The following is a 26306-nucleotide window of genomic DNA, read 5'->3' as shown; positions in this document are numbered from 1 at the left end:
AATTTCTGGTGTGAGGACTATAAACATAGAGCCTATTCCACAGTGTAGGGCCAACAAGAGTAAATAAAGAAAATCTTGCTGGAAGCATGGAATGAGGAATACATTTTGATGTGAAGAATGGAGGAGGCATGTGGTAGAATAAGGAATTATTAATGAGATAGGAAAAAGAGTGCATAGAATGAACTAATATGAGAATTTTATACTGTATATGATATTAAATTTTGCAATAAACAAATAGACTTAGGTGCAGTGCAATCTGCATTAAGGCAATGTTACCTCTGTACATATACCTCCACAGTACAGTGCTAGGTGGAGAAGGGAAATGGAGGCCAAACCAATATGTCATGATCGTCAACATCCATGCCTTGCTCCATTTAGACCCATTAGATTTGCCTGCAGTTCTTGCCAGTGACCTGTGGGGTCACTGTGGGGTGATGTCATCAGTGCCTTCTTAAGTTGGCCTCTGTGTGCTCAGTGTTCTGGCAATAACCATTGATTGAGCTCAGGCCTGCCTGAGGCCCTGCTAGTTCCATCTGCAGTTTCATTGTCAGGCTGTGGCCTGAAGCATTGCTGCAGCTTTCTCCTTGCTGTGTTCCAGTGAAGCCTGCTTCCAAGCCTTGAAGTCCTGAGAGCTACTTGCCCTTCAGCTGAGTCCCTAGTTGCCCACAGTGTATCCCTGGTCGCTGGCTAAAATAAGTAGGCTCTGTGCTGAGTTTTGGACTGTGTGTGCTGGTAGCGCTGAGGGATCTATTCCTAGTTCCAGTTTGCTGTGCTGTGCCTGTGTGTGTCTTTTGCCCTGGGAGCATTCGGCTCGGGCGTTTCTGAGACTATTATTGACCTGCCTGCCCTGGGAGCATCGGATCGGGCATTGCTTTATTTAAACCCTTTTGGCCTGGGATCATTGGCATGGGCATTGTTTTGCTTAAATCCTTTTGCCCTGGGATCATTGGCATGGGCATTGTTTGATAGCCTTGTTTGCCCTGGGAGTATTGGCTCAGGCATTGCTTTGCTTAAACCTGGTTGCCCTGGGAGCATTCGGCTTGGGCGCCTCTATGACTGTTTATTTTCTTCTTTGCCTTCAGCGAGTGGAGTGGACTGCTCAAGTTCCCTATCCGCGATGCGGGTCTACAAGAGACTATTTTTCCTTTGCCCTGCTGCTGCTCATCTCCGGCTTCTGAGAAAGCTTGCCACAGAGGTCCCGCGGCTTACATGAAAGTCCTAACAGAATGGACCTTTATCTGACTGCCAGTGGTCTCACCGCTTCCACCTAAGTGCTACTGCTTTCCATTGCCTGCCAGGGTGGGCCTTTAACTAGTCTCTTGTGTTTGCTTTCCTTGTTCAGCTAGGCTGTCTTACTATTTGCCAATATTGTATGCTTAATGTTTTGCTTTGCTTTAGCTAGTGTTAGGATGTGCAGCTAGGCTGTTTATTGTCCTCTCTTCTCTTACGTTATTGTTGAGCCATTTGTTTGCCTTTTGCCTTGTGTTTCTTTTGCTGCCATTAAAGCTACTTTAGTTCACCTCCATTTGCAATCCAGTCCAGTTTTTTTGGGATACTCTTGTCTCTATGGGATTCCGTCTACCCAGAGGTGGTTGAGTGATTCTCACGCAGCCACCCCTGGGCCAAGAGCTCACAAATATCACACAACGACACCATGTCCTGCATGTCCCTGTTTGTGTCTGGGTGCACTGCAAATAAAGAAGTTCACTTACTTATAAGAAGTGTCTGTGAGTCAAGTCCCTCCTACCTCTTTTTACTGTGGCAGAACCCCTAAAATACTTTTTTTCAGACACCGATGAACTCTCAATTTATGTAAACATATATATATATTCATTTAAAAAATTCTATAATCTAATTTCTTGAGGAAACACTGAAGAGAGTTTGAGTAACCCTAGGGTTCCCAGGAACCCAGTTTGGGAATCACTGTCCTGGGTCCTGCTCATGGGAGTGCTGTGGCTATCTTCCCTGCACTAAGTCTGAACCCATTATCATTCCCTGGTGGCTCTGGCATGTTCCTTTCAAGAAAGGGCTGCTTGTGGTGAGTGTCAAAACGTAAAGCGTGCAACAGGCCATGAGGTTTTCACAGGTTATGTGGGAGATATGATAGAGGTCTGTAAAATCCTGAGTAGAGTAAATACAAATTATTTACTCCCTCAAGAAGTATAAAGACTAGGGAGCACACCATGAAGTTATACAGTAATACCTTTAATAAAAATTGGAGAAATATATTTTTTCATGGTTAACCTTTGGAATTCATTGTCAGAGGATGTGGTAAAAGCAGTTAATGTAGCTGTGTTTAAAAAAAGGTTTGGACAACAAGTCTCATCTCTCCCCTGCCCACTCTTCCATGTCCAGCAATTTCTCCTCTCTCCCCTCCCCTCCAAGTCCAGCGGTTTCTCCTCTCTCCCCTGCCCTCCCCTCCATGTCCAGCGATTTCTCCTCTCCCCTGCCTTCCCCTCCCCTCCGCTCCCCTCCATGTCCAGTAACTCACCCCAAACGTCACCACCTGCCCCTTTTCAGCCCCCCTCCCGAGTTCCAGTCCCAACCCCAGCTTGACCTCCTCCCACAACAGCCCTCCGTCCTCACCTTCCTGCCACCCAGAATTTAAAACTCATTTTACCTCAAGTCCCAGCAGCAGTGAAAGGTGAGCAGGCTCACCTTCAGCATTCCCTTCTCTCTCAGCTCTGGTCCCGCCCTCGTTTTCGGTTTCCACGAAGGCGGGACCAGAGCTGAGAGAGAAGGGAAGGCTGAAGGCGAGCCTGCTCGCCTTTCACTGCTGCCGGGACCTGAGGTAAAATGAGTTTTAAATTCTGGGCGGCAGGAAGGCGAGGCTGGAGGACGGTTGTGGGAGAAGAGAGCGGGCAGGTCGGGCTGGGTTTGGAACCGGAACGTCCGACGGCGGGATGGAAAATATTGGAGGTGCTCGAGCATCCACAGCACCCACGGAGTCGGTGCCTATGTCTAGGAGTCATCTTTGATGATACCTTGAAACCCTCTGCTCAGTGTGCTGCAGCAGCAAAGGAAGCAAATAGATTGTTAGGTATTATTAGGAAAGGAATAGAAAATAAAAACAAGGATGTTTTAATGCCTTTGTATCACTCCATGGTGTGACCACACCTTGAATATTGTGTGCAGTTCTGGTCACCGAAACTCAAAAATGATATAGTAGAATTAGAAAAAGTACAGAGAAGGGCAACAAAAATGATAAAGGGGTTTGGATGACTTCCCTATGAGGAAATGCTGAAATGGCTTGGGCTCTTCAGCTTGAAGAAAAGACGGCTGAGGGGAGATATGATAGAGGTATATAAAATACTGAGGAGTGGAACAGGTAGACATGAATCGCTTGTTTACTGTTTCCAAAAATACTAGGATTAGGGGGCACACAATGAAGCTACAAAGTAGTAAATTTAAAACGAATCAGAGAATATATTTCTTCACTCAACGTGTAATTAAACTCTGGAATTCGATGCCAGAGAATGTGGTAAAAGCAGTTAAATTAGCGGGTTTTAAAAAAGGTTTGGATATCTTCCTAAAAGAAAAGTCCATTAGCCATTATTATTTATTTATTTATTTATTTATTTATTACATTTGTACCCCACATTATCCCACCTATTTGCAGGCTCAATGTGGCTTACAGAGTGTTATTATGACATATTCATGAGGGAATAGTAGATATAGTCGGTGGTAGGACGAAGATATTTAGAGAAAGAGAAGAGGGTGTTAAGTAGGGTGATGTAGGAGGTGTAATTGATTGTGTGGGTGGGTTGTTTAGTGATTTGTGTTTTTAGAGGGTCTTTTTGTAGGCTCTGTTGAAGAGATGTGTCTTCAAGGATTTGCGAAAGTAACTTAGATTGTCCATGGTTTTTAAGGTTGGGGGTAGCGCATTCCATAGCTGTGTGCTTCTATACGAGAAGGTGGTGGCGTATGCTTGCTTGTATTTAAGCCCTTTACAGCTGGGGAAGTTCAAGTTGAGGAATTTGCGGGCTGATCTCTTGGCATTTCTGGGCGGTAGGTCCACTAGGTTAGACATGTAAAGAGGGGCATCTGCGTGAATGATCTTGTGTACGATCGTGCATATCTTGAATTCGATGCGTTCTTTGAGTGGTAGCCAGTGAAGGTTCTCTCTTAAGGGTGTCGCACTTTCGTATTTGGTTTTACCAAATATGAGTCTGGCTGCAGTATTTTGGGCTGTCTGGAGTTTCTTGATAGTCTGTTCTTTGCAGCCGGCGTACAAAGCATTACAGTAGTCCAAGTGACTTAGTACCATAGACTGTACCAGGGTACGGAAAATGCTTCTCGGGAAATAAGGCTTGACTCTTTTGAGTTTCCACATCGAGTAGAACATTTTTTTTGTCGTGTTCTTCATGTGGGTATCAAGAGTGAGGTTTCAGTCTATTAAAACGGACTTGGGGAAAATCCACTGCTTCTTTCGAAGATAAGCAGCATAAAATATATTCTACTGTTTTGGGATCTTGCCAGGTACTTGTGACCTGGATTGACCACTGTTGGAAACAGGATACTGGGCTTGATGGACCTTTGGTCTGTCCCAGTATGGCAACACTTATGTGCTTATGTACTTACATATATTTTCTATTTCAGAAGTTTTTATTATCTAGGTGTTGTTCACATCTTACTTTTTAGTTTATTTTTACTGAGTGTTACGATGATGAGCTTTTATTTTTATTTAACTGAGTATGTGAATCAGTAAATTTTGACTGATATGTGATCTGCTGTGAATTCCATAGATAATGGCAGAATATAAATCCTAATGTAATGCAATATCCTGACATCGATTTCTCAGTTCATATCTCTGAACTCAATCTAAAATGGGCATTCCCTTATATGACATCCAGCTCCACTCTACTCCTGTACTATCCAGATACTGCCAATGCTATGTTTAATGATATTCAGGGGCTCTATCTGGAAAGACCTGCTGAATATCAGCAAGATAGTTGTGGCTAAAGGAAATATCCAGATAACTGCAGGAATTATTTTCTTTTGAATATCAGGCCCTATGCGTATAACTTTATATGTATAGCTTTGTACAGATAAGTTGTTTAAAGTTAGGACTACTATTTCAGACTTAAAAAATGAATTATGCAGAGAGCACAAGAATGGGCAACCTGCAGCCTGTGGGCCAAATGTGGGCTGCCATTGAATTTCATATAGCCTACGAGACCATGGGAGTATACAAAGAAAACATCATTAACCAGAGTTTTGGTGATTTTAAATACTGTATGTTCGCAAATATTTTCAAAATAGCCACTCTACCAGTTTGTTCGTTTTTAGTTCAATTTTTACTTATTTATTTATGGAGCTCTGTGCATTTCTGGTCCTGACATTACATAATGTTGCAGCCCGCTGGGGATATTCATATGACCCTCTAGGTATAAAGGTTGCCCACCCTTAAGATAGCAGTTGACTTTCACTGTTACCCGCATTACTTTTCGACCTACTCCTGAAGTTCCTCTAGATCCCCCTCAAGTTATACAGATACATTTTGGCTATGATATTGACTAATATGCCCAAAATGTATTCTTTCACCTAGTGCTGTTTGCTGATTCACTTAATGCAAGACTACCTCTACTTCAGGAAGTAGGTGGAAGCTTGGCTCTTGACTCAGGCACGTAGGCAGCTACGCGCATCCAACTCACATCAATTTGGAACCAGCACCTGGCTACCACGTACCCTGGGCAGTAATTCTATGTTTTACACGCGTCCGAAAATATTTTTTATTTTCTACCGCAATAATTGGCAGTGTACACGCGCTAATGATTACTACCCAGTTAACACGTGAGACCTTTCCACTAAGTCAATGGGTGGCGATAAGTCTCAGGCCCACAATGGATGCACGCCAATTTTTATTTTGCAACACATCCATTTTCGGCAAGAAAAAAAGGCCTTTTTTGCAGGCGTGCTGAAAAATGGACCTGCGCCCATCCAATACATGCGCCTACAACAGCGCAGCCCATTTTTGGGGGCACCTTAGCAAAAGGATCCCTCAAGCATTTAATGGAAGAAGCAGCTAACTTGCAAGTCACACACTCACAAGGACTAACACTGGCTGCACATACTGTAGCAGAATGTCACGGTCTCAGGTTCAAAGCAAACAGTCACTAGAACGTGAGCCCTTGGACCACTGCCGAGGAGCGGCAGTGGCAGGCAAGACCAGCTGGGACTGGGCAAACAAGCAAGGCTGGAGCTGGAATCTGGAATGGACTTGACCAGAATGACAGGACTGGAACTGCGGCTGTAGGCAGACAAATGCTGGAACCACAAGACTGGGATAACAGGAGGCAAACAGGACTGGAGCAGCTCCGGGTTTCACCTGCTCTGACCGCCGTTCCCCAGAGGTTGAGCCCCTGGATGCGGGCGGCCTGCAGGACTTACAGGATGGAGCTGGACTGGATCAGGATTCACAGACAGACTAGGCAGACAGGGCGTACATACAAGCTTGGCAGAAGCAGGGGTTAGGATATACATACAAGCTTGGCAGAAGCAGGGGTCCCAAACAGAGGGAAGAAAGCTAAAAGCAGACAGGGTAGAACAGGAGCAGACCACCTGCACAACAGAGAGCTAATTAGGGGCAATGCTGGCTACTGCAGACACTCCACACACAGGCAACAGAACAGAACTAAGACTGAAGGCTGACAAGCTGCCACAAACAGGGACCACAGACAGAACAAGGCAAATAGAAGAACTGGAAGCCCACAGACAAGAGCAAGACGAAGCAGAAGGGCAAGAGCCCACGTGCAACAGCACACCGACTAACCTGACGACCCTTGGCAATGCAAAGGCAAACACAGAAGTTTCCAGGTGGTTAATAAAGCCCATCAGCAGCTGAAATTCACTGCAGGAATCACAAGGCAGCTACGGGTGCTGTTCAGGCACAAACAAGAAAAGCAAGTCTGGCAGCCTGGAAGATCCGTACCGGACCAGACTGGGCTGAAGTCTGGAATGTGTGACAGTTCATAGCAGCCACCGGTTCAGGCCACCAGAGGGTGAGGTGAGCACAGACAAGGAAACAGTCACCATCGTGACACAGAACTTGTTTATCTACTTCTACCCTAGCTGAGATCATATTCATGCATCTTTCTGGCTTCAAGTCAGGGGTGGTGCTAGGGTTTCTTGTGCCCTCCTACAGCGTATTAGTCGCTGTCCCTACCCATCAAGGGAGGGATCACTATGACTCCGCCCCTAAAGTAGTCACACCCACAGTAGCCACACCCCTTTTACCAGCCATGGCACATATAAACAAGCATCACTGAAAATATTGCACCAGTATAGAAGAAAAATAACTTGTGGGTTTTTTTTGTTTTCATTATAAATAATTTCTGTAAGCTGTTACAGCTCCAGTATACAAAAAATGACACAAACCAAATTAGCATACAGACCAGGAATTAGGAGAACAGTCTTGCCAAATCTGAAACAATATGTTATCAAAATCTCAGAACGTAACAAACAGATCCCTATTCAGACACTTGGCCTTGCAGTCACATATCCAGAACAGAGATAACCCCTCTTCAAAAATTAACCTGAAATCCTAAGAAGTTAGGCTCTGCATGCAGCACAATACCAGAAAAACAAAAAGAAACACATTGCTATACATTGCAAAATAAGACAGCATATGTAAATTCTCAAAGTGGACATATTCCAAACACTAAAATGAAAATAAAATGATGTTTTTTCTACCTTTGTTGTCTGGTAACTTTGTTTTTCTGATCATGCTGGTCCCAGTATCTGATTCTGCTGCTCTCTATCTGTCCTCTTAACTCATTTCCAGGGCTTCCTTTCCAATTATTTCTTTACTTTCCTCCTTTCTTCTTCATTTCTTGCTCTACATCCATAAGTAAAAGGTGGGTCCTCTGCAGACTTGACTGGAGGAGGTATATTTTCTCCATCCATGTACAGTTTTTCTCCTCTTCCTTTTCCCTCATCTCATCTCCTTCCCTCCCCTCTGTCCATATGCATATCCTTACTCTCTCTTCCCTCTCCTCCATCCATGTCCAACATTTTTCCTCTCCCCCTCCATCTATATCCTGCATTTCTCCTCTCTCCCCTCCATTTATGTTCATCTCACTTCCTCCCTCTTCCCTCCCCTCCATCCATGTCCAGCATTTCTCCTCTCTCTTCTCCCCTAAGTCCATGTGCATCTGCTTCCTCTGTCTTCCCTCCCCTTCATCCATGTCCAGAATTTCTTCTCTCCACCCTCCATCCATGTGCACCTCCTCCTCTGTCTTCCTTCCACTCCATCCATGTCCAGCATTTCTTCTGCCTTCCCCTCCATCCATGTCCAGCAACTCTCCTCTCCCCTTCTCTCCCCTCCATCCATCTATCCATCCATTTCCAGCAACTCTCATCTCTCCCCTGTCCTCTCCTCCATCCATCCATGTCAAGCAATTCTCCTCTATCCCCTGCCCCCTCCATCCATCCATGCCCAGCAATTCTCCTCTCTCCCCTGCCCTCCATGTCCAATGATTTCTCCTCTCTCGCTGTGCCCTGCCCTCCCCTCCATGTCCAGCGATTCTCCTTTGCCCCTATCAACCCCTCCCATCCATGTCCAGCGATTTCTCCTCTCTCCCCCCTACCCTCCCCTCCCATCCATGTCCAGAGATTCTCCTTTGCCCCCTGTCCTCCCCTCCCATCCATTTCCAGTGACTCGACCCAGCCCCCACCTGCCCCCCTTTTCAGCCCCAGAGTTCCAGTTCCAACCTCAGCCCCACCTGCCCACCCTCTTCTCCCCCAACATTCCCCTTTTTGTTCCTGACGCCCTGTGGGGTTTAAATCTTTTATTTTACCTCAGTCGCAGTGGCGGCAGTGAAAGCAGCAGGCTCATCTTTAACCTTCCTTTCCCTCTCAGTGTCCCGCCCTCGCAGAAAGAGGAAATTATATCAGAAGGAGGCCGGACACTGAGAGGGAAATGAAGGCTAGAGACGAGCCTGCTGCTTTCACTGCAGCTGCTGCGATTGAGGTAAAATAAAAGATTTAAACCCCCCAGGGGGGCAGGAACGAAAGGAGGGCTATCGGGGACCTGAGGGCGGACAGGTGGGATCTGAGAGCTGCCAGCAGCAGGTGAGCTGCCTGGACAGCAATAAGCATGGTTTGTGGTGCCCTCCAGAGATCGGTGCTCCCCCCCCCCCCCCCCCCCGCCATGCTTACCACACTTACCGGGTTCCGCTGGCCCTTCTTCAAATACAACTTTCTTCAAGTTAGTCCCATTATTGTCGAATTCCTATTTCTCTACCGTATCTTGTCTATATATTCCACTTCCACTCTATGGTGTCTATTAAGATGTTTTATTGCGCATTGTATTGACTTTGTAAATAGCATATTATGCCATACTATGTTCTATTGTTTGAATATTTTTTACTGCTGAATTTTTCTATTGCCTATGCCTGACTTATTCTTGCTGCACACTGCCTTAGGTGAATTTATTCAAAAAGATACTTCCAAAAAGAAATCTAGATAAATAAATGCTTTTTGAATATCGACTTCAAGGATTTCATTTATCCATTTTGCTAGCTTGTGAAATCCCACAGCAAGCTTAAACTTTTCAAAAGCAATTTTGAAACTTCCCTGGGAGCTTGCAGACTAGTATCCCTTTGAAAATTCTGAGTTGGCAGGTAATATAAAGTCCCTCACAGACTTTGGAACTTGCTTTACAGCAGATGCTGTAGGTTACTATGGAACTTTGTAAGTCTAAGTGCTTTGAAAATGAGCCCCATAGTCAATCAAATGATGCGGGAATTTCATTTTGAAAAGTCTGCACATACTTTCTTTTCTTTGCCCTCCTCCTGCCCCCATCCCTTCCATTTTTTCCCTACAGTAAAACTGATGTTCACTGTGAAACCATGTGTATGTTTAGCTGGTGAGGAAAGAGCAATGATCTGCCAGGGGATTTACGTGGGTAACTACTTTGTTAAGCAGGCAAAGTCCTTTGAAAATTATCCTTTTATTCTATCCATCTTCTCCCAGGCTGAATGGATAAATATGGAAGTAGTGCATTGACTGAAAGTCAGAACCAGGCTAAATTCGTGGAAATTGTTTGTGCTCACAGACAATCATGTCTGTTGAGCACTATTTCTTTCAACAGAGGAATGATGTTATAAAAGGGTCATTGTGAGGGCAAATCTATAACAGACTTACATTAGCTCTATGGCTGGCATAACTCATGCATAAATGTTAGGTGTATACAGGGTAAGGCAAAAAAAAAAGTAAACCCCTAGAGGTTTTGCATTTTTCTCGGCAACCACTTAGAATTTCAAGGAGAAATTTTACGTACTTATTTAGCCATCATACTTACATATTACTATTAAACAACATTTAATGTCATTTTAATGTTACTACCTAGCGATTTTTTTCACGTTAAAAAATGTTTGAGCTAAAATACAGTACAATGTCATTTAAATGATACAGTTAACAAAGTGTCAGCAGTCACTGTGAATGCTCAGCATGTCCACCCCTAGCTTTAACACAGACCTTCAGTTGCTTTGGGAAGTTCTTAACAGCCTTGTTGATCAGTCACTATGGCCAGCTGTCCCAGATCACCTACAGAGCTTCTTTGAGGGTCCTTTTACTAAGGTGCGCTGAAAAATGGCCTGTGGTAGTGTAGACACATGTTTTGGGCACACGCAGAATTATTTTTTAGCGCACCTACAAAAATTCCCTTTTTTTGCCCAAAATGGACGTGCAACGAAATGAAAATTGCCACGCGTCCATTTTGGGTCTGAGACCTTACCGCAAGCGTTGACCTATCAGTAAGATCTCACGTGATAACCGGGTGGTAATGGTCTATGCGTGTCAAATGCCACTTGATGTGCATAGCTGCCATACGCCAGAAAATAAAAAAAGATTTCAGACACGCATAGCGGATGCACACCAAAATTGAAATTACTGCAAGGGCCACACGGTAACCGGGTGGTAACTCCAATTTGGCACACGTTGGGTGCACACAGGTGCCTACGCAGCTTAGTAAAAGGGCCCCTGAGTTTGGTGATTGTTTGCGGCTTTGGGTGGAGCTTATAATAGACCTCCAACATTGCTCCCCAGACATGACAGTCCAAGTGGTTTAGGTCTGGTGAATTTGGAGCTTCCAGTTCTTGAGATGATATGCAGCCATCACCTTTGCTCCAAAACCTTGTTCACATAGTATCTGGATTCCACTACCGACACCTTGCCCAGATTGTCATTTTGATCCGAAATGCTTTCAAAGACATTATCTATAAATTATCATATTATGAAATACAAATTATTCAAATTCAAATTATTGTTTACAAACGTCTATGTCACCGTGACATCATTAATAGTAAGCTGGTACCCCATTTTTTTCCAAATAATGTAGTTTTACAGTGCGAATATTTTTCAATGTGTGACAATCACTGGCTGGTCACACTAAAAAATCTGCAACTTTGCCACATTTAAAGATAATCTCATTCCACTCAGCACACAAATGTAGATAGTAACAACAAATAAAGCTGTAAAATTTCATACTGAAATTCCATGCGGCTGCTGAGAAAACAGCAAAAAAACGCTAAGGGGTTATTTTTGTTTGCCTCACCCTGTATCTGTCTGATTATGCTGGCATTCAATAACGAAATATAAGCACTTATCTTTATAAAATAAGCTCCTACCACATACTCTCCAGATGCCTAATTCTAGATGCCCTTTTATATAATTAGCCCAAAAAAGTGCATCTTATAAAATTATCCTACCTCAGTTTTATATGCATTAATTTATAGTTCATAATTTTGATCTCTTCTTATTCACGTTCCATTTCTCAACATAGCCCATGATTTTTATATTTTCTTCTTCTCTTATAAATTCTCCTTCTCATTCTATATAGTGTACCAAAATTTAGGTGCCAACTCGGTGTATAACTTCCATGCTACAATGGCAGATATGCACCAAAATTATTGGAAATGACAAGTCACGCAAGTCCACTTAAGTGCTATTTTGTAACTTGGCACCTAAGAGGTCAATATTCAGGCAGTGGTGGCTAGCATTTTGCTCACTGTTGACAGTCTTAGAGCTCTGTTTACTAAGGTGTGTTAGCATGTTTAGCGCGTGCACAAAATTACCATGCAGGTGCCCATAGGAATATTGTTAGCACGCACTAAAAGCACTAACTTGCCTCTAGCGTGGCTTAGTAAACAGGGCTCTTATTCCTGGATATTCAAAGCTAGGCCCTCTCCGGGCTTCAGCTATGAATATCCAGTTATGTCTGAGCTGGTTAAAACATAGCTGATTTAGTCGATACTCAGCACTTAAGCGGAGTGATATACTGTGACATCATTAATAGTAAGCTGCTACCCCATTTTTCAAATTTTATTACCTGCAGTGCTGGGCAGCTGCTTGCAGTAAAGTTGCAACTGCCACGTGGTGCAGAACACTCTGGCTCCTGTAGCTGACTCAGGCAGTGTGTGTTGTGGCCCACCGTGGGGCACTACTGGGATAATGGGGAATGCTACTGCACTAAGGCACAATGTAAAAGAGCTAAGAAGCCGCACCTGCTACTCAGGGGCGTAGCCAGACACCCAATTTTGGATGGGCCTGGGCCCAAAATGGGTGAGTAGAAGAACCCCACCCCATCCTACAGGTGATTTGGTCTCTCCTTCTCTCTCCTGCATACCATATGGTCTCTCAACTATCTCCCCTCTCCAGCACACCTTTTAAATAGCAGATTTTCACCGGCAGTAAGCAGCAACTAATACACAGTACTCATGTTGGCCCCACATCCTTCCCACTGATGCAGCTTTCTGTTTCTGCATAGGCGGGAATAAGTCAGAGGGGAAGGCTTTGGGGCCGCTGTGAGCAGTATATATCAGTTGCTGCTTCCTGCAGGCGAAGATCTGCTATTTATAAGGTATGCAGGAGGGACAGTTGTTGGGAATCTCTGTCAGCCACATCATAGGCGTGCTGCTATTGGTGGGCCTGAGCTCAAAGTGGGTGGGCCTGGGCCCACCCAAGCCCACCCTTGGCTACGCCACTGCTGCTACACACCCAGATGCCAGCCTTTCCATCTGGCAGTGGCACTGTGGTACGGGCGCGGGGGGGGGGGGAGGAGGAGCAGACACTGCCAAGTAGTCCCGACTCCTGGCGCCTGCAGCTGAATGTGCAGCTAATTTTTTTAGCCTGTTGAGAAGATGACATGGAGGGGCATAATTGAACGAAAACGTCTATCTCCATGGGCGTTTATCTCCGAGAACGGGTCCGTGAAGGGGCGGACCGAACCGTATTTTTGAAAAAAATAGACGTCCATGTTTTATTCGACAATTTGTGAGCTGGGCGTTTTTGTTTTTCAGCGATAATGGAAAATGAAAGCGCCCAGCTCAAAAACGAATAAATCCAAGGCATTTGTTCGTGGGAGGGGCCAGGATTCGTAGTGCACTGTCCCCCCTCACATGCCAGGACATCAACCGGGCACCCTAGGGGGCACTTTTACAAAAACAAAAAAAAGGTAAAAGAGCTCCCAGGTGCATAGCACCCTTCCCTTGGGTGTTGAGCCCCCCAAATCCCCCTCAAAATCCATCGCCCACAAGTCTACACCATTACTATAGCCCTAAGGGGTGAAGGGGGGCACCTACATGTGGGTACAGTGGGTTTGGGGGGTTGGACGACTAATAAGCATTAAGCAGCACAATTGTAACAGGTAGGGGAGGGATGGGCTGGGTCCACCTGCCTGAAGTCCACTGCACCCCCTAATAACTGCTTCAGTGACCTGCATACTGCTGCCAGGGAGGTGGGTATGACATTTGAGGGTGAAAATAAACAGTTGTGAAACGGCATATTTTGTGGTGGGAGGGGGTTTGTGACCACTGGGGGAGTCAGGGGAGGTCATCCCCGATGTCCTCCAGTGGTTATCTGGTCATTTAGGGCACTTTTTGGGGCCTTATTCATGGAAAAACAGGGTCCAGTAAAAGTGCCTTAAATTCTCGCTAAAAACGCTTATTTTTTTCCCATTATCGGCGAAAGGCGCCCATCTCTGAGCGGCCGATAACCACGCCCCAGTTCCGCCTTCACCACGCCTTCGACATGCCCCGTCAACTGTGTACGCTTCCACGATGGAGTGCAGTTGAAAACGTCCAAGTTCGGCTTTCGATTATACCGCGTTATTCGTTTTTGGGAGATAAACGCCTATCTCCCGATTTAGGTCGCAATATAGGCGTTTTTGTCTTTCGATTATAAGCTGGATAGTAACATAGTAGATGATGGCAGAAAAAGACCTGCACGGTCCATCCAGTCTGCCCAAGAAGATAAACTCACGTGCCATTTTTTTGTGTATACCTTACCTTGATTTGTACCTGTCTTTTTCAGGGCACAGACCATATAAGTCTGCCCAGCACTATCCCCGCCCCCCAACCACCCGCCCCGCCTCCCACCACCGGCTCTGGCACAGACCGTATAAGTCTGCCCAGCACTATCCCCGCCTCCCAACCACCAGCCCTGCCACCACAGAAAGGCAGTATATCAAGTTCCACTCTTTTCCTTTCTTCATCCTTCAAACAGCTTAAAAAATGGAGTACTCCACAAAAAAAAGTCAACCCTTGGAAATGGTTGAACAGGAAATATAACTGGAACAGTGCAGTGTCCCCGCTATTACCCATTAAAGGTAATCTAGCGTTCCCAGAGGGGAAAAAATCCGCTCTGTTCAAGAAATGGGAAGCTTGTCCGAGACAGGGACCATTAAAACATTTCAGGAGCTGTGTGCAGAGTTTGGGACGTTTCAGGAGCTGTGTGCAGAGTTTGGGCTAGGACAGAAAGACTATTTTCAATATATTCAACTTAGTCATTATATTCGAACACTGCCCGCATCAGATCTCACACAGCAAACATGGGAATCCATGAGTGACCTGCTGGGTCTGGAGGCACAGCTAAAAGTACCGCTTAGGTATTTCCACCACCACCTCAGAGACTTGCAGGGGACCCTGAACTACACACAAGTGTCACAACAATGGCATCAAGAGCTGAGGTGGAAACCGGATCCAGAACAAATCAAACTAAGCTTGACAAGTGTGTATCAGGTGACAGAGAATGTGGCATGGCAGGAAATGCACTACAAATTTATTATGAGACTTTATATATCACCACACAGGGCTTACAGAGCGACCCTGAGGACTACAGATGACTGCCCAAAATGTGGAATTGTGGGAGCCTCTCTAGGACATATGTTCTGGCTTTGTACAAAAGTGACCCCTTTCTGGACAAAATTAGGACAACAAATATCACAAATGTGGAAAGTACACTGGCAACCAGCACCGGGACAACTTTTCAACGTTTATAATGTGCATGGCAAGTCACCGGAGGGACTCAAAGCGTTTTTGAAAAGAGTGGTCTTGATAGGCAAAAGAACTATATTGCAGTTGTGGCTACAATCAGAACCACCTGGAGTACCACAGTGGCGAGGAGCCATGATGCAATGTTGTATGCTGGAAAAGAAAAAAGTGGGAGACTTGGCCTCGAAGAGGGGAGACCAATTTTGCAAAATTTGGCTACCGTTTTGGGACACTCTGACACCTGTTGCGAGAAGCAGGATATTGAACTATTAACAGAACCAGTAGGGGAGGTAGAGTTGTGGGAGGGGATAGAGAGGGGGGGAGTTTAGGGGGAAGAGGGGAGAAAAGAGGTAAACTTGATGACATTTCCTGTGCGATGTTTGCTAAATGGTTTGTAAAATGATGTACCGTGTTTATGTGTCATCAATAAAAATTGTTTCAAAAAAAAAAAGTCAACCTTTTGGTCACCACAGCTCCTGTGAACAATGACCATTAACATACACCTGTGTACAGGAAACAAGATTGCCAGATGCAATTACCTTCAGAGGTCTACAAAAAAATTATACACAGCCAAACTGAACTGGTACCACTAGATAACCTCTCATCCAAAAGACCGAATGAAGCGCCTCCAAAATCCTGACCATCTGTAACGAGCTGTGAGAACAAGGCTGAGCACAGGATGGAACACGAGTCATCAGCACGCAGGAGGCTGAAAAGGAAGAGGACGTCACGCACGCTGCAGGTCACCACGAAGTCAAGAGCTGCGATCATGTTTATTCAGTGCTGAGTTGACTCACTGCTGTGCCGAGTCTGCCCAAAAGTTAGGTGGGACTGGAAGATCAGCTGAGCAAGCCGCGGTGCAATGACAGTAGAAATGAATTAGTGAAAGGCTGCTGCTTTGGCTTGCTCTGTGTGCTTTAAGTCAACCGCGTTTAAAACTGGGTGGGCGGGCCTGAGCCGAGATTGGATGGGCCTGGGCCCGCCCTTAGCTATGCCCCTGGTTGGAAAGATGCTGGGACTCTCGGGGGAGGGGTGATATTGGACCTGAGGGGGGAGAGAGAGATGAAGAAATGCTGGGACATGTGGGGAGAGGGGGTAGAAGGGGAGAGATGCTAGGACCTGTGAGTGGGAGAGGAAGAGGAGGGGTTAGAGAGATGCCAGACCACAGGGGGTGGGGGCAGAGGAAGAGATAGATACCAGGACCTGCATGGTGAAAGAGAGAGAGAGAAAAGAAGAGAGATGATTCTAGACTCAAGGGGCTGAATGGAGGAGAGAGAGTGAGAGAGAGAAAAAAAAGAGGGGGAGAGTTGCTTGTCCATGGGGGTCAGTGGAGGGAAAAGAGAGAGAGATTGGATCCTGAAGGTGAGATAATCTGGCCAATGGAGGGAGAGAGTGGTGCTGGAATGTGTAGGGGAGAGAGAAAGAGGGAAAGATTCTGAGCCTGGGGTAGGGTGTGTGGAAGGAGGGGAAGAGAGAGGCAACAAGCTGGATATTGGAGAGAAAGGGACACAGAAGAAATGCTGGGTATGGAGAGATCATAGAGACAGGGACACGGAGAAGAGATGTTGGAATCGGGAGGGATAGGGACACAGAGAGCAGGTGCGAAACATGGAGGGGAAAAGGGACAGGGACACAGAGGGTAGATGCTGGGATAGGGATGCATAGGAAAGATGGATAGTGGGAATAAAGAGAGAAGAAATGTCAAAAGGACGGAAGAACCTGAAAAAAGATGTAAGAAAAAAAAACAGAGAAAATCAGAAATGAGAGACAACAAAGGTAGAAAAAGAATATTGTTTTCAGAAGTTATTAATTGAAATATGACAGAATTGGGAAATGTGCATCTCTGATATCTTGCATTTCAGTTTCTATTTCTATTTCTATAACAGGTTTTCTCTATAGGGCTGGAATGTGTTTGCTTTTTGCAGGGTTTGTACACTGGAGCTCTTAAGGTATTCCTCTTCCCCCTTCCCTCCGGTCCCTCTCTTTTCAGAAATGACCTTCTTTCCTTTTCAGATTTTGGATGTTTTGTGCAAAACATCCAGTCAGACTTAGATGTGATATTGAAAATGCCCCTCCATATAAGATATGCAGACATTTATAGAATAGTGTGTAGGCACGTATTCAACATGTACACATAAATGTGCACACATATTCACATATATACTAGTATTCTAAACATTTACATGTGCTATCAGGCATGTAAATGTAAAGGCCTACTTTTTGGAATCACTCCTTAAGGTCAAGGCCATGTAGTAATTGTTATTGCAGTCATATATTGACAGTTACCATGCAATAATTATGAACTTAAAAATGTAAATTAAGGAGCCTGTGAACTAAAGAGCAGTAAGCAGTTACGCTTACTGCTCTTTAGTTAACAGGCTCCTTAATTTACATTTTTAAGTTCATATATTTTATTTTAATATATAGAAACCAAAGAAAACTAACTAAGAAGCAAATATCAAAGACCATTTATATATAATAACACTTAGCAAAAACTAATAGCAAAACAAATCTTCCAGTAAAGGGATCCAGCATACATAAGTGTCACTGAAAGTATTGACCTTTTTGAATTAATTGCTGCTTTTTCAAGAAGATGGAGGGTTGATGTCGTCTCCATAGTTGCAATACTGATTTTATAGTTTTCATATGAAAAAAAATATAAAACTGAATTTTTTTTTAAATAGATAGACCAGTATAATTAATGTGCATGGTGCTGAGAGAAAGGAGGTTATTTTGACCGATGATTGATTTACTGCTGAAAGTCAGTTTTTTTAATCCATGTATGATTTAGTGGAGAAACACGCTTTGTGATCTCTGAGGTCGTTTATCCTCCTGCTGGGCGGTCATTTAAAATAAGTACTTAAAGTGATTTATATGTGTGTATCTCTTTCCACTCAGTACCTGAGTTACTGTATATATAATCAAACATGGATGTGTAAGCACCAAAACCTAAAGCTGACCTCACTGATATTTTTGCAATCATCAAACACAGTTTTAATAGCAATGCTAACTAAAATGTCAAACAGTTTCTTATTTTCATCAGAGAACTTGTCAGATAAGCATAAGGAATGAACTTATGCTAAATGCATATGATATAGGTAACTCAATATTTAGGACTGTGTCAATTCTGAGCCAAATGAGCATAGATGGATAAGTATGAAAATCATGTGCTCTTTACTTTACTATGACACTCGAATCCCCACATTCAGCCTCTTGAGTTCAATGTGGTTCACAGGCTTTGTCAAATAATTAGATCTGAACGTGGTAATCAGAAATCTCTTTTTTTTTTTTTTAGCTTTGGAATGATTTAATCTCTCCTCCTCAATTGTCTTTAAGGACTGAATGCCCTGATTCTGAGATTATGGCAAATTATTTTTCTGAAAAAACAAAATTAACACTCTTCGCAGGACAAAGCGTTCCATCTCAAGTTTGTGATTGTCAATCCCAGGATGATCAGCATATACCAGTTGACAGATATTGGTCTGCTTTTTTGGGAGAATCTGAAACACTTGTAGTCTCTCTGCTGTCTAAATTAAGTTTATCTTCTTGTCCTTTGGACCTACATCCAGTAATGTTTTTTAAAAAGCTTCCTTCCAATGCTTTATTCTGGATCTCTACTTTTATAAATTGTGGTTTACGGAGTGACTTTTTTTCTCCCTCTTCTATGGGTAGAATTATTCTCACACCACTTGTTATATCTCACTCTCTAGACTCTATTATGCCATCAAACTATAGGCTTATTGCTAGTATTCCATTCTTTATGAAACTTATGGAATCTATAGTATCAAAATAATTGATTTCCTATATTGATGACTTTTCTATTCTGCAGCCTTTTCAGTATAGCTTTAGGCCATATCACAGCACTGAAACTCTGCTTTAGGCTATCCTGCTTATTTTTGAACAAGAAAGGCGGCCATCTTCCGACACAAATCTGGAGATGGCCGGCCTTCTCCTAAAGCCGGCCAAATCGGTATAATCGAAAGCCGATTTTGGCCGGCTTCAACTGCTTTCTGTCTGTTTAACCAAAAATAGCACTTGCTTCAACAACATAAAGATATCTGGAGACACATCAGTACATTTTGTAAGTAGACTGGCTGAGGATATGCAAGAACGAAGTGAAAGTATTACAAGGATGGCAGGGCAAACTTGCCTTGCCTTAATTTGCCTTTATCTTATTATGTTGACCATATTTATATATGTTTTTATATTCTTGCTGCCAATCTACTATGATAACACCACTACTATTTTAAAAAAATTCCCATTGTAGTTTTAAAACAATACTTTATCTGTTTTGGGAGAATAAATTGATTTTAAAATTCCACGTTCTTCATCTTGTTTTTATGTTTGATAAAGAAGCAATATCTCTTATGTGTATGAAAAAATAAGTTATATACACATTTATTTGTATAAACACAAAATGTTACGCTCTCTTTTTGTGATGACTTATCATGTTACTGGCAATGCACACAAACCACATGCGTGCCACCTTTATTTATAAAGAGGTCACATTAATCTGGTAAATGTAATAATCTTTCAAACACCACGTTTGACAGCCGATTACACATTGACAGTATCATACTTGCACTCTATGCATTATGTCACCAATGACATTTTGGGCTCTCTGCACTTTCACTGCTTTGGTTAATGACCACTGCGTATGTGCTGCCTTTTCTGTTTGGCGGTTTTTGCACATCTGCAGGATTAAGACTTTAACTTCAACTTCATGGTAAGCTTTATCATATTATGATTTATCCATGTGTTCAATTTACTTAACGTGGTCTACTTTATCAGATTTTGATTTTTTTTTTGTCATAGTATTTCTAGATGCACGGATTGAAATTAGGAGTATTCATTTGGGGGTCTTTTTACTAAGGTGCACTGAAAATGGACTGTGCTAGTGTAGGCATGAGTTTTGGGTGCACGCATATCCATTTTTCAGCGCGCCTGTAAAAAAGGACTTTTCAAATTTTTGCTGAAAATGGACGTGCGGCAAAATCAAAATTGGTGTGCATCCATTTTGAGTCTGAGATCTTACCGCCACCCATTGACTTAGCAGTAAGGTCTCACACATTAACCAGGTGGTAATAGTCTACGTGAGTAGAATGACAATTACCACCCTGTTTCTGCCACGTGCAAGAAAATAAAATTTATTTTACGCCTCGCGTAGCAAACGCGTGTAAAAAAAATGAAATGACCACCCAGGCCATGAGGTAGCCAGGCAGTAACTCTGAACTGACATGCATTGGGCGCTCATAGGCGCCTATGCGGCTTAGTAAAATGGCTTCTTGGTAAGCTATTCAATCAATTTACAGGCATTTTCTTTCTTCTCAAATATTACACTTATTAGTGTACTTAACACGTCTCTTATGGACTAATAATGTTTTGATCACATTTTGGCACCTCCTAGGCATTTTGTCCCCACCAATCACTTTAGCTCACTTGTATCCTGTTTTTAGTCATTCCAATACTGTACTTTTATTACCTTTTTGAAGCATAGCACACTCATATTTTTCACAATTTATGTTATAAGCAAATAGTTTATACTTTACCAACTACTGATTCATACACATGCTGTTTAGCATTTTTTACTTTTAATTGTAGGATGCTTCACTTATAGCTTTCTTACTGCCTCTAACATTTTCAATTTGAGTTAAGCACTAGCTTTTACTTGGTGAACAAGGACTATGATGGTATACCACAATATATATAATTTTAGATGATATTTTTTATTCATTTTACGTTTTTACTTCCATTTTAGTCATATTAGTGGCAGTTCCATATTGCTGGATAGAAGATTTATCTGGTAAGCAAGGCAGCTCTATTTCATGGTGGCATATTTTTTATGATTCAAATTTGAACTATATGTCCTTTTTTTTTTATATATTTAATTTTAACTATAATTTCCAGTAGTACACATTTTATGATATTTTATGTATTTTTATGTCAAATAGTCATGAAAGATAGCACTGAAACGGTCATAACCACCCTGATAACAAAGTTCAGAACCTTAATATGCCAAGGACAAAACATATTGCTATTACAATTTATCATGTCAAGTGCGTTCGACCTAGTAGATCACACAACACTAATGAACCTACTGAACAACATGGGTATCAGCGGAGCAGTAGCAGCATGGTTCAATGGCTTTCTAAGGACCAGATCCTACATTGTAAAAATGTCTAACCAGATATCATCCTCATAGATTGTGGAGTAACACAAGGTTCTCTAATCTCACCAATACTGTTCAATGTAACATAGTAACATAGTAGATGACGGCAGAAAAAGACCTACACGGTCCATCCAGTCTGCCCAACAAGACAACTCATGTGTGCTACTTTTTGTGTATACCCTACTTTGATTTGTACCTATGCTCTTCAGGGCACAGACCGTATAAGTCTGCCCAGCACTAACCCCGCCTCCCAACCACCAGCCCCGCCTCCCAACCACCGGCTCTGGCACAGACCGTGTAAGTATAAAAAAGGCCTGGACCTCACGGAGAACTGGGCAACAACTTTCAAACTCAAATTAAACAGAGACAAAACCACATTTTTAGTTTTATCTTACCAAAACTTCACAACAAATCATCAAACACACCAAACTGAAACACACTTAAAAATGCTAGGAATTATTCTTGATAAACATCCATTACTAGACAGTCAACTATCAGCACTAACCTTAAAATGCTTCAAAAACACTATGGAAATTGAGATGGATCAGAGACTATTTTCCCAGACAATCTTTCTGGACAATACTATCACAACTAGATTACTGCAATGCAGCATACGTAGGGCGCAAAGAAACCACACTAAAATCACTACAAACAGTCCAAAACACAGCAGCAAGACTGATATTCAAGATGTTGAAATATGAAAGAGCAACTCCACTACTCAAAATACCGCACTGGTTGCCAATCAAGGCAAGACTACTATTCAAAACGAGGACCCTCATTTTCAAAATACTATTTGGAATGCCACCTGAATATATGCTAGACTTCATTGAACTATCCCCGAGAAATGCAAGTCCAGAAACCAGAGACTATTTACTACTTCAGCTACCCAAATGTAGAAACATAACCTATAAAACATAGCAGGATTTAGCTACCTGGGCTCCAAATGGTGGAACTCAATACGGAAAGCCACAAGAGGCATCACAAACTATCTTCAATTCAGGAAAGAAATGAAAACCTAACTCTTCAAAAAATTCTTTAGCTAACTACATAAGATACCAACGACCTACCCCTACAAATCTACCTCATCAAAACTCTTCAGACAACCACACAAACCATCATCATACCTGTATCAACATCCCATCCCCATAAACATCCCACCTCTACAAATCACCTCAATACTTTCAGACAACTACATAAATCATCATTCTACATCCTCAAAATCAACGTCCAATGTCTACAAATCAGCTCATCAATACTCTTCAGACAACTACATAAATCATAACCCTACCTCCTCAAAACTACCTTTCCGAAAATGCAACAGACAAAAACATAGACTAGCCTCTCTGAAAATTCTATAGACTAATATACAGACTGTCAATGTACTTTTCATGTAATAATGGATATAATATTGTAATTCTCACCTAATAATGTAAATTGTAAGTCACTTTGAACCGAAATTTGATTTTGGATAACAGTGGGATACAAGAATGCATAAATAAATACAAATAAAATATGATTGCATACAAATGATGGGAATGTATTTATTTGTATTATTATTATTGTTTGTACATGTAACATATATATCAGGTATTGATACATTTTTATGATTTTATTAATGTTATGTTCATAAATTGATTTCTTTGTATTTTATCAGACCCCTGAGGCAGGTAGATTGTCGCCGAAACAAGGCCCATGTTGAGTCCTTTGAATAAAAGAATTCACATTGTCCTGCACCTGAAGGGCCTTTGCCCTTTTTTTGTTCTCTTCACTTTAAAATTCAACATATATTGCATTTCTTGTGAGTTGTGTTTTGTTGTTGTTGTTTTGGCATTTAAGCAGGAATTGACCTATTTGGTCCTTATCTTTCTTGACTATTTTGAATACTTCCAGTGGTTTTTATATCAAACTCATACCATTGCATTGTGTGACTTGTTTTTTGAAAGTCTTTTTTTAGGAGATAAAACCAAAACTAAATATGAATAATTATATTTGGCCACAGGTGTTAAGCGACAAGCAGCCCGTTGTGTGAAAAAGGGGAGAGGTGTAGTTAAAAAAACGTTCTGTGATGCAGAAACACAGCCAAGCACAAGACAAAAGAGTTGTAATGAAAAGGACTGCCCACCCAGGTAACAACTTCCAGAGAAAAGCAAATTAGCAGAGTATGCATGAGTTCACTTGCATGCCTTGTACAATAAAAATTCAGCACCATGTGTGCAGATGGAAAGGATGGGTAGGGCTTTCCATACATAGTGAAGAGTAGACAGCTGTCAAGCCTCTGGTGGAAGTCACTGATTAGCATCACAATACTGTGCTGTGCTCTTATGAGATGTAAATGGCTAGGAGCTATGAATGAGATGAGACTAATTTGCTAGTGGTAACCTAGATCTTATTTTCTAAAAAAAGTTTCAGAAATGTTTGGCTGAAAGCAAACCAGACAAACTGCTACATATGTGACTTAGGGGTCCTTTTACTAAGCTGCATAGGCGCCTATTCGCGCAAAACACGTGTCAATTTGGAATTACTGCCCGGCTACTGTGTGGCCCGGGCAGTAATTTCATTTTTTACACGCAGCCACTACATGCGTTGGAAAATAATTTTTATTTTCTGGCGCGCAGCGCTATCCGGGCAGTATTCGGCATTGTACGTGCGTTGACAGTTACTGCTGGGTTAACGCGTGAGACCTTACCGCTAAGTGAACGGGTGGCGGTAAGGTCTCAGGCCCAAAATGGATGTGCGCCAATTTTTATTTTGCCGCACCTCCATTTTAGGCCCCAAAAAGGCCTTAGTAAAAGGACCTCTTAATTTTTAGTATGCAATATATAGCTCACACTTTGGGTCTTTGTGTCCTAAAGTTTCTTAACCTTTACATAACCTCAGCATCTGTTCCCCCTCCTTACCTTTAATCCATAGTAAAATCATAAATGTCGGCAGATAAAAACCCATCCAGTCTGCTCAACAAGGTGACCAGAGTTCCACAGGATCCACTTCTTCATGATTAAACACTGGTATATTTAACCTCTATCTGTCTTTGCCAATTTTGTGGGCATAGACTAAGAAGTCTGCCCAGCACTGGTCCTATTTCCCAACCACTGGAGTTGCCATCGAAGTCCACTCTAGCCTTGATTCTGATCTGTTTTTGCCGTTTTATTGCACCCAGACTGTAGAGGTCTGTCCAGCATTGGTCTTACTTCCCAACCACTGGAGTTGCCATCGAAGTCCACTCTAGCCTTGATTCTGATCTGTTTTTGCCGTTTTATTGCACCCAGACTGTAGAGGTCTGTCCAGCATTGGTCTTACTTCCCAACCACTGGAGTTGCCATCGAAGTCCACTCTAGCCTTGATTCTGATCTGTTTTTGCCGTTTTATTGCACCCAGACTGTAGAGGTCTGTCCAGCATTGGTCTTACTTCCCAACCACTGGAGTTGCCATCGAAGTCCACTCTAGCCTTGATTCTGATCTGTTTTTGCCGTTTTATTGCACCCAGACTGTAGAGGTCTGTCCAGCATTGGTCTTACTTCCCAACCACTTTCTAATCACCATTTCTACCTCTGTACTCTTCTCCTCCCCAGCCTCATCTTCCCTTATTCTGCCTCTGATCCACTCATTAACCCCAGCTCATTGTCTGTCACTCATCCCCCCTCCACCTTCATTCCCTTTCATAGATCTGTCCCTTTCAATTGGCTGATAATGCAATACAGTTAATTACACCTGTTGAGGTGAAGTAAACTGCTCGATTATCTCCCAGATTAACAGTTAACATGCGGTAAAAACAACTTTGTTGTTTGTAAGGCAAATTCCCCATCCATTTCACACCCCCGGGAAATTATAGACCAATTTCAGTATTGCCGTTTTTAGCAAAAGTACTAGAAAAAGAAGCCTTAAAACAGTTGCAGGATTTCATGAATAGTAAGGATGGGTTAAATGCTTTCCAATATGGATTTAGACAAAAACACAGTGTTGAATTGTTATTACTATCTTTAATAGATGAACTGCAAACCTGGGATGGATGGCAGTGCTTCTTTTTCTTTAGTTACTTTGGGTATTCTGCTTTTGACATGGTGAATCAGAATCTTTTGTTAAGAAAACTATAGGGATAAGTGATAAAGTGTTGTTATGGTTTGAATCGTATCTGCACAATAGACCCTTTTTGGTAAAACATCGGTGAACATGTTTCAGGAAATTATTTGACAAATTGTGGCATGCCTCAAGGATCTGCATTGTCAGCTCTTCTTCAATATTTACATAGTTTCTTTAGGTGAAGTCTTTCAGAAATTGGGGCTTTCGTATAGTATATACGCTGACAACATTCAGTTTTTTCCCTTATAATTATAAAAGGCTTGTGATCTCCTGAGAACTTTGACTGTGTATCTAGATGCAATCACTGAGTGGATGCAGCACCATGACCTATCTTTGAACTTTGCCAAGACAAAAATTATGTATGTTGGACGATGTATTGAGTCTTCTTTGACAAAGAGAGGCATTTTTGATATGACATCTAAGTCTAACTTTGGGCGTTTTGCTAAAAACGTCCAAAATTCAAGTGAGGAATATAGACATTTTCAAAACAGAAAAACGTGCGCTTCAGTGGCGTAGCCACAGGTGGGCTGGGGTGGGCCAGGGCCCACCTACATAGGGCTCAGGCCCACCCAATAGTAATACACATTTAGAAGTAGCTGGTGGGGATCCCAATCTCTGCCAGCTAAAGATTTCCCCCTGATGGTAACAAAAACGCTACTCTCCACGATACCGGCACCTGCACGTTCTCAGTTTTCAGCGCCTGCCTGCTGCAGACTGCCAAGGTGGAGAGAAGCACTTTTCCACCAGCTGAGATATTTTTTTGGTGGGGTGGAGAACACTTGGTGCCC

At 42.6% G+C, this 26306-nt stretch overlaps 1 protein-coding gene across 1 annotated transcript in view; it reads left to right on the top strand.

Annotated features, from left to right (window-relative positions):
• Window positions 1–26306, top strand: part of ADAMTS12 (ADAM metallopeptidase with thrombospondin type 1 motif 12) — a 744436-nt gene that overhangs the window by 527599 nt on the left and 190531 nt on the right. Inside the window, exon 17 of the mRNA XM_030193011.1 lies at window positions 23441–23567. Within this exon, the coding sequence (XP_030048871.1) occupies window positions 23441–23567 (127 nt within the window). The remainder of the gene's footprint in view (window positions 1–23440; window positions 23568–26306) is intronic.

Source organism: Microcaecilia unicolor, chromosome 2, assembly GCF_901765095.1.
Source record: "Microcaecilia unicolor chromosome 2, aMicUni1.1, whole genome shotgun sequence".
Taxonomy (NCBI): Eukaryota; Metazoa; Chordata; class Amphibia; order Gymnophiona; family Siphonopidae; genus Microcaecilia; species Microcaecilia unicolor.
Note: the sequence above shows the minus strand (reverse complement) of the source record. Positions and strands in the feature narration are given on the sequence as shown.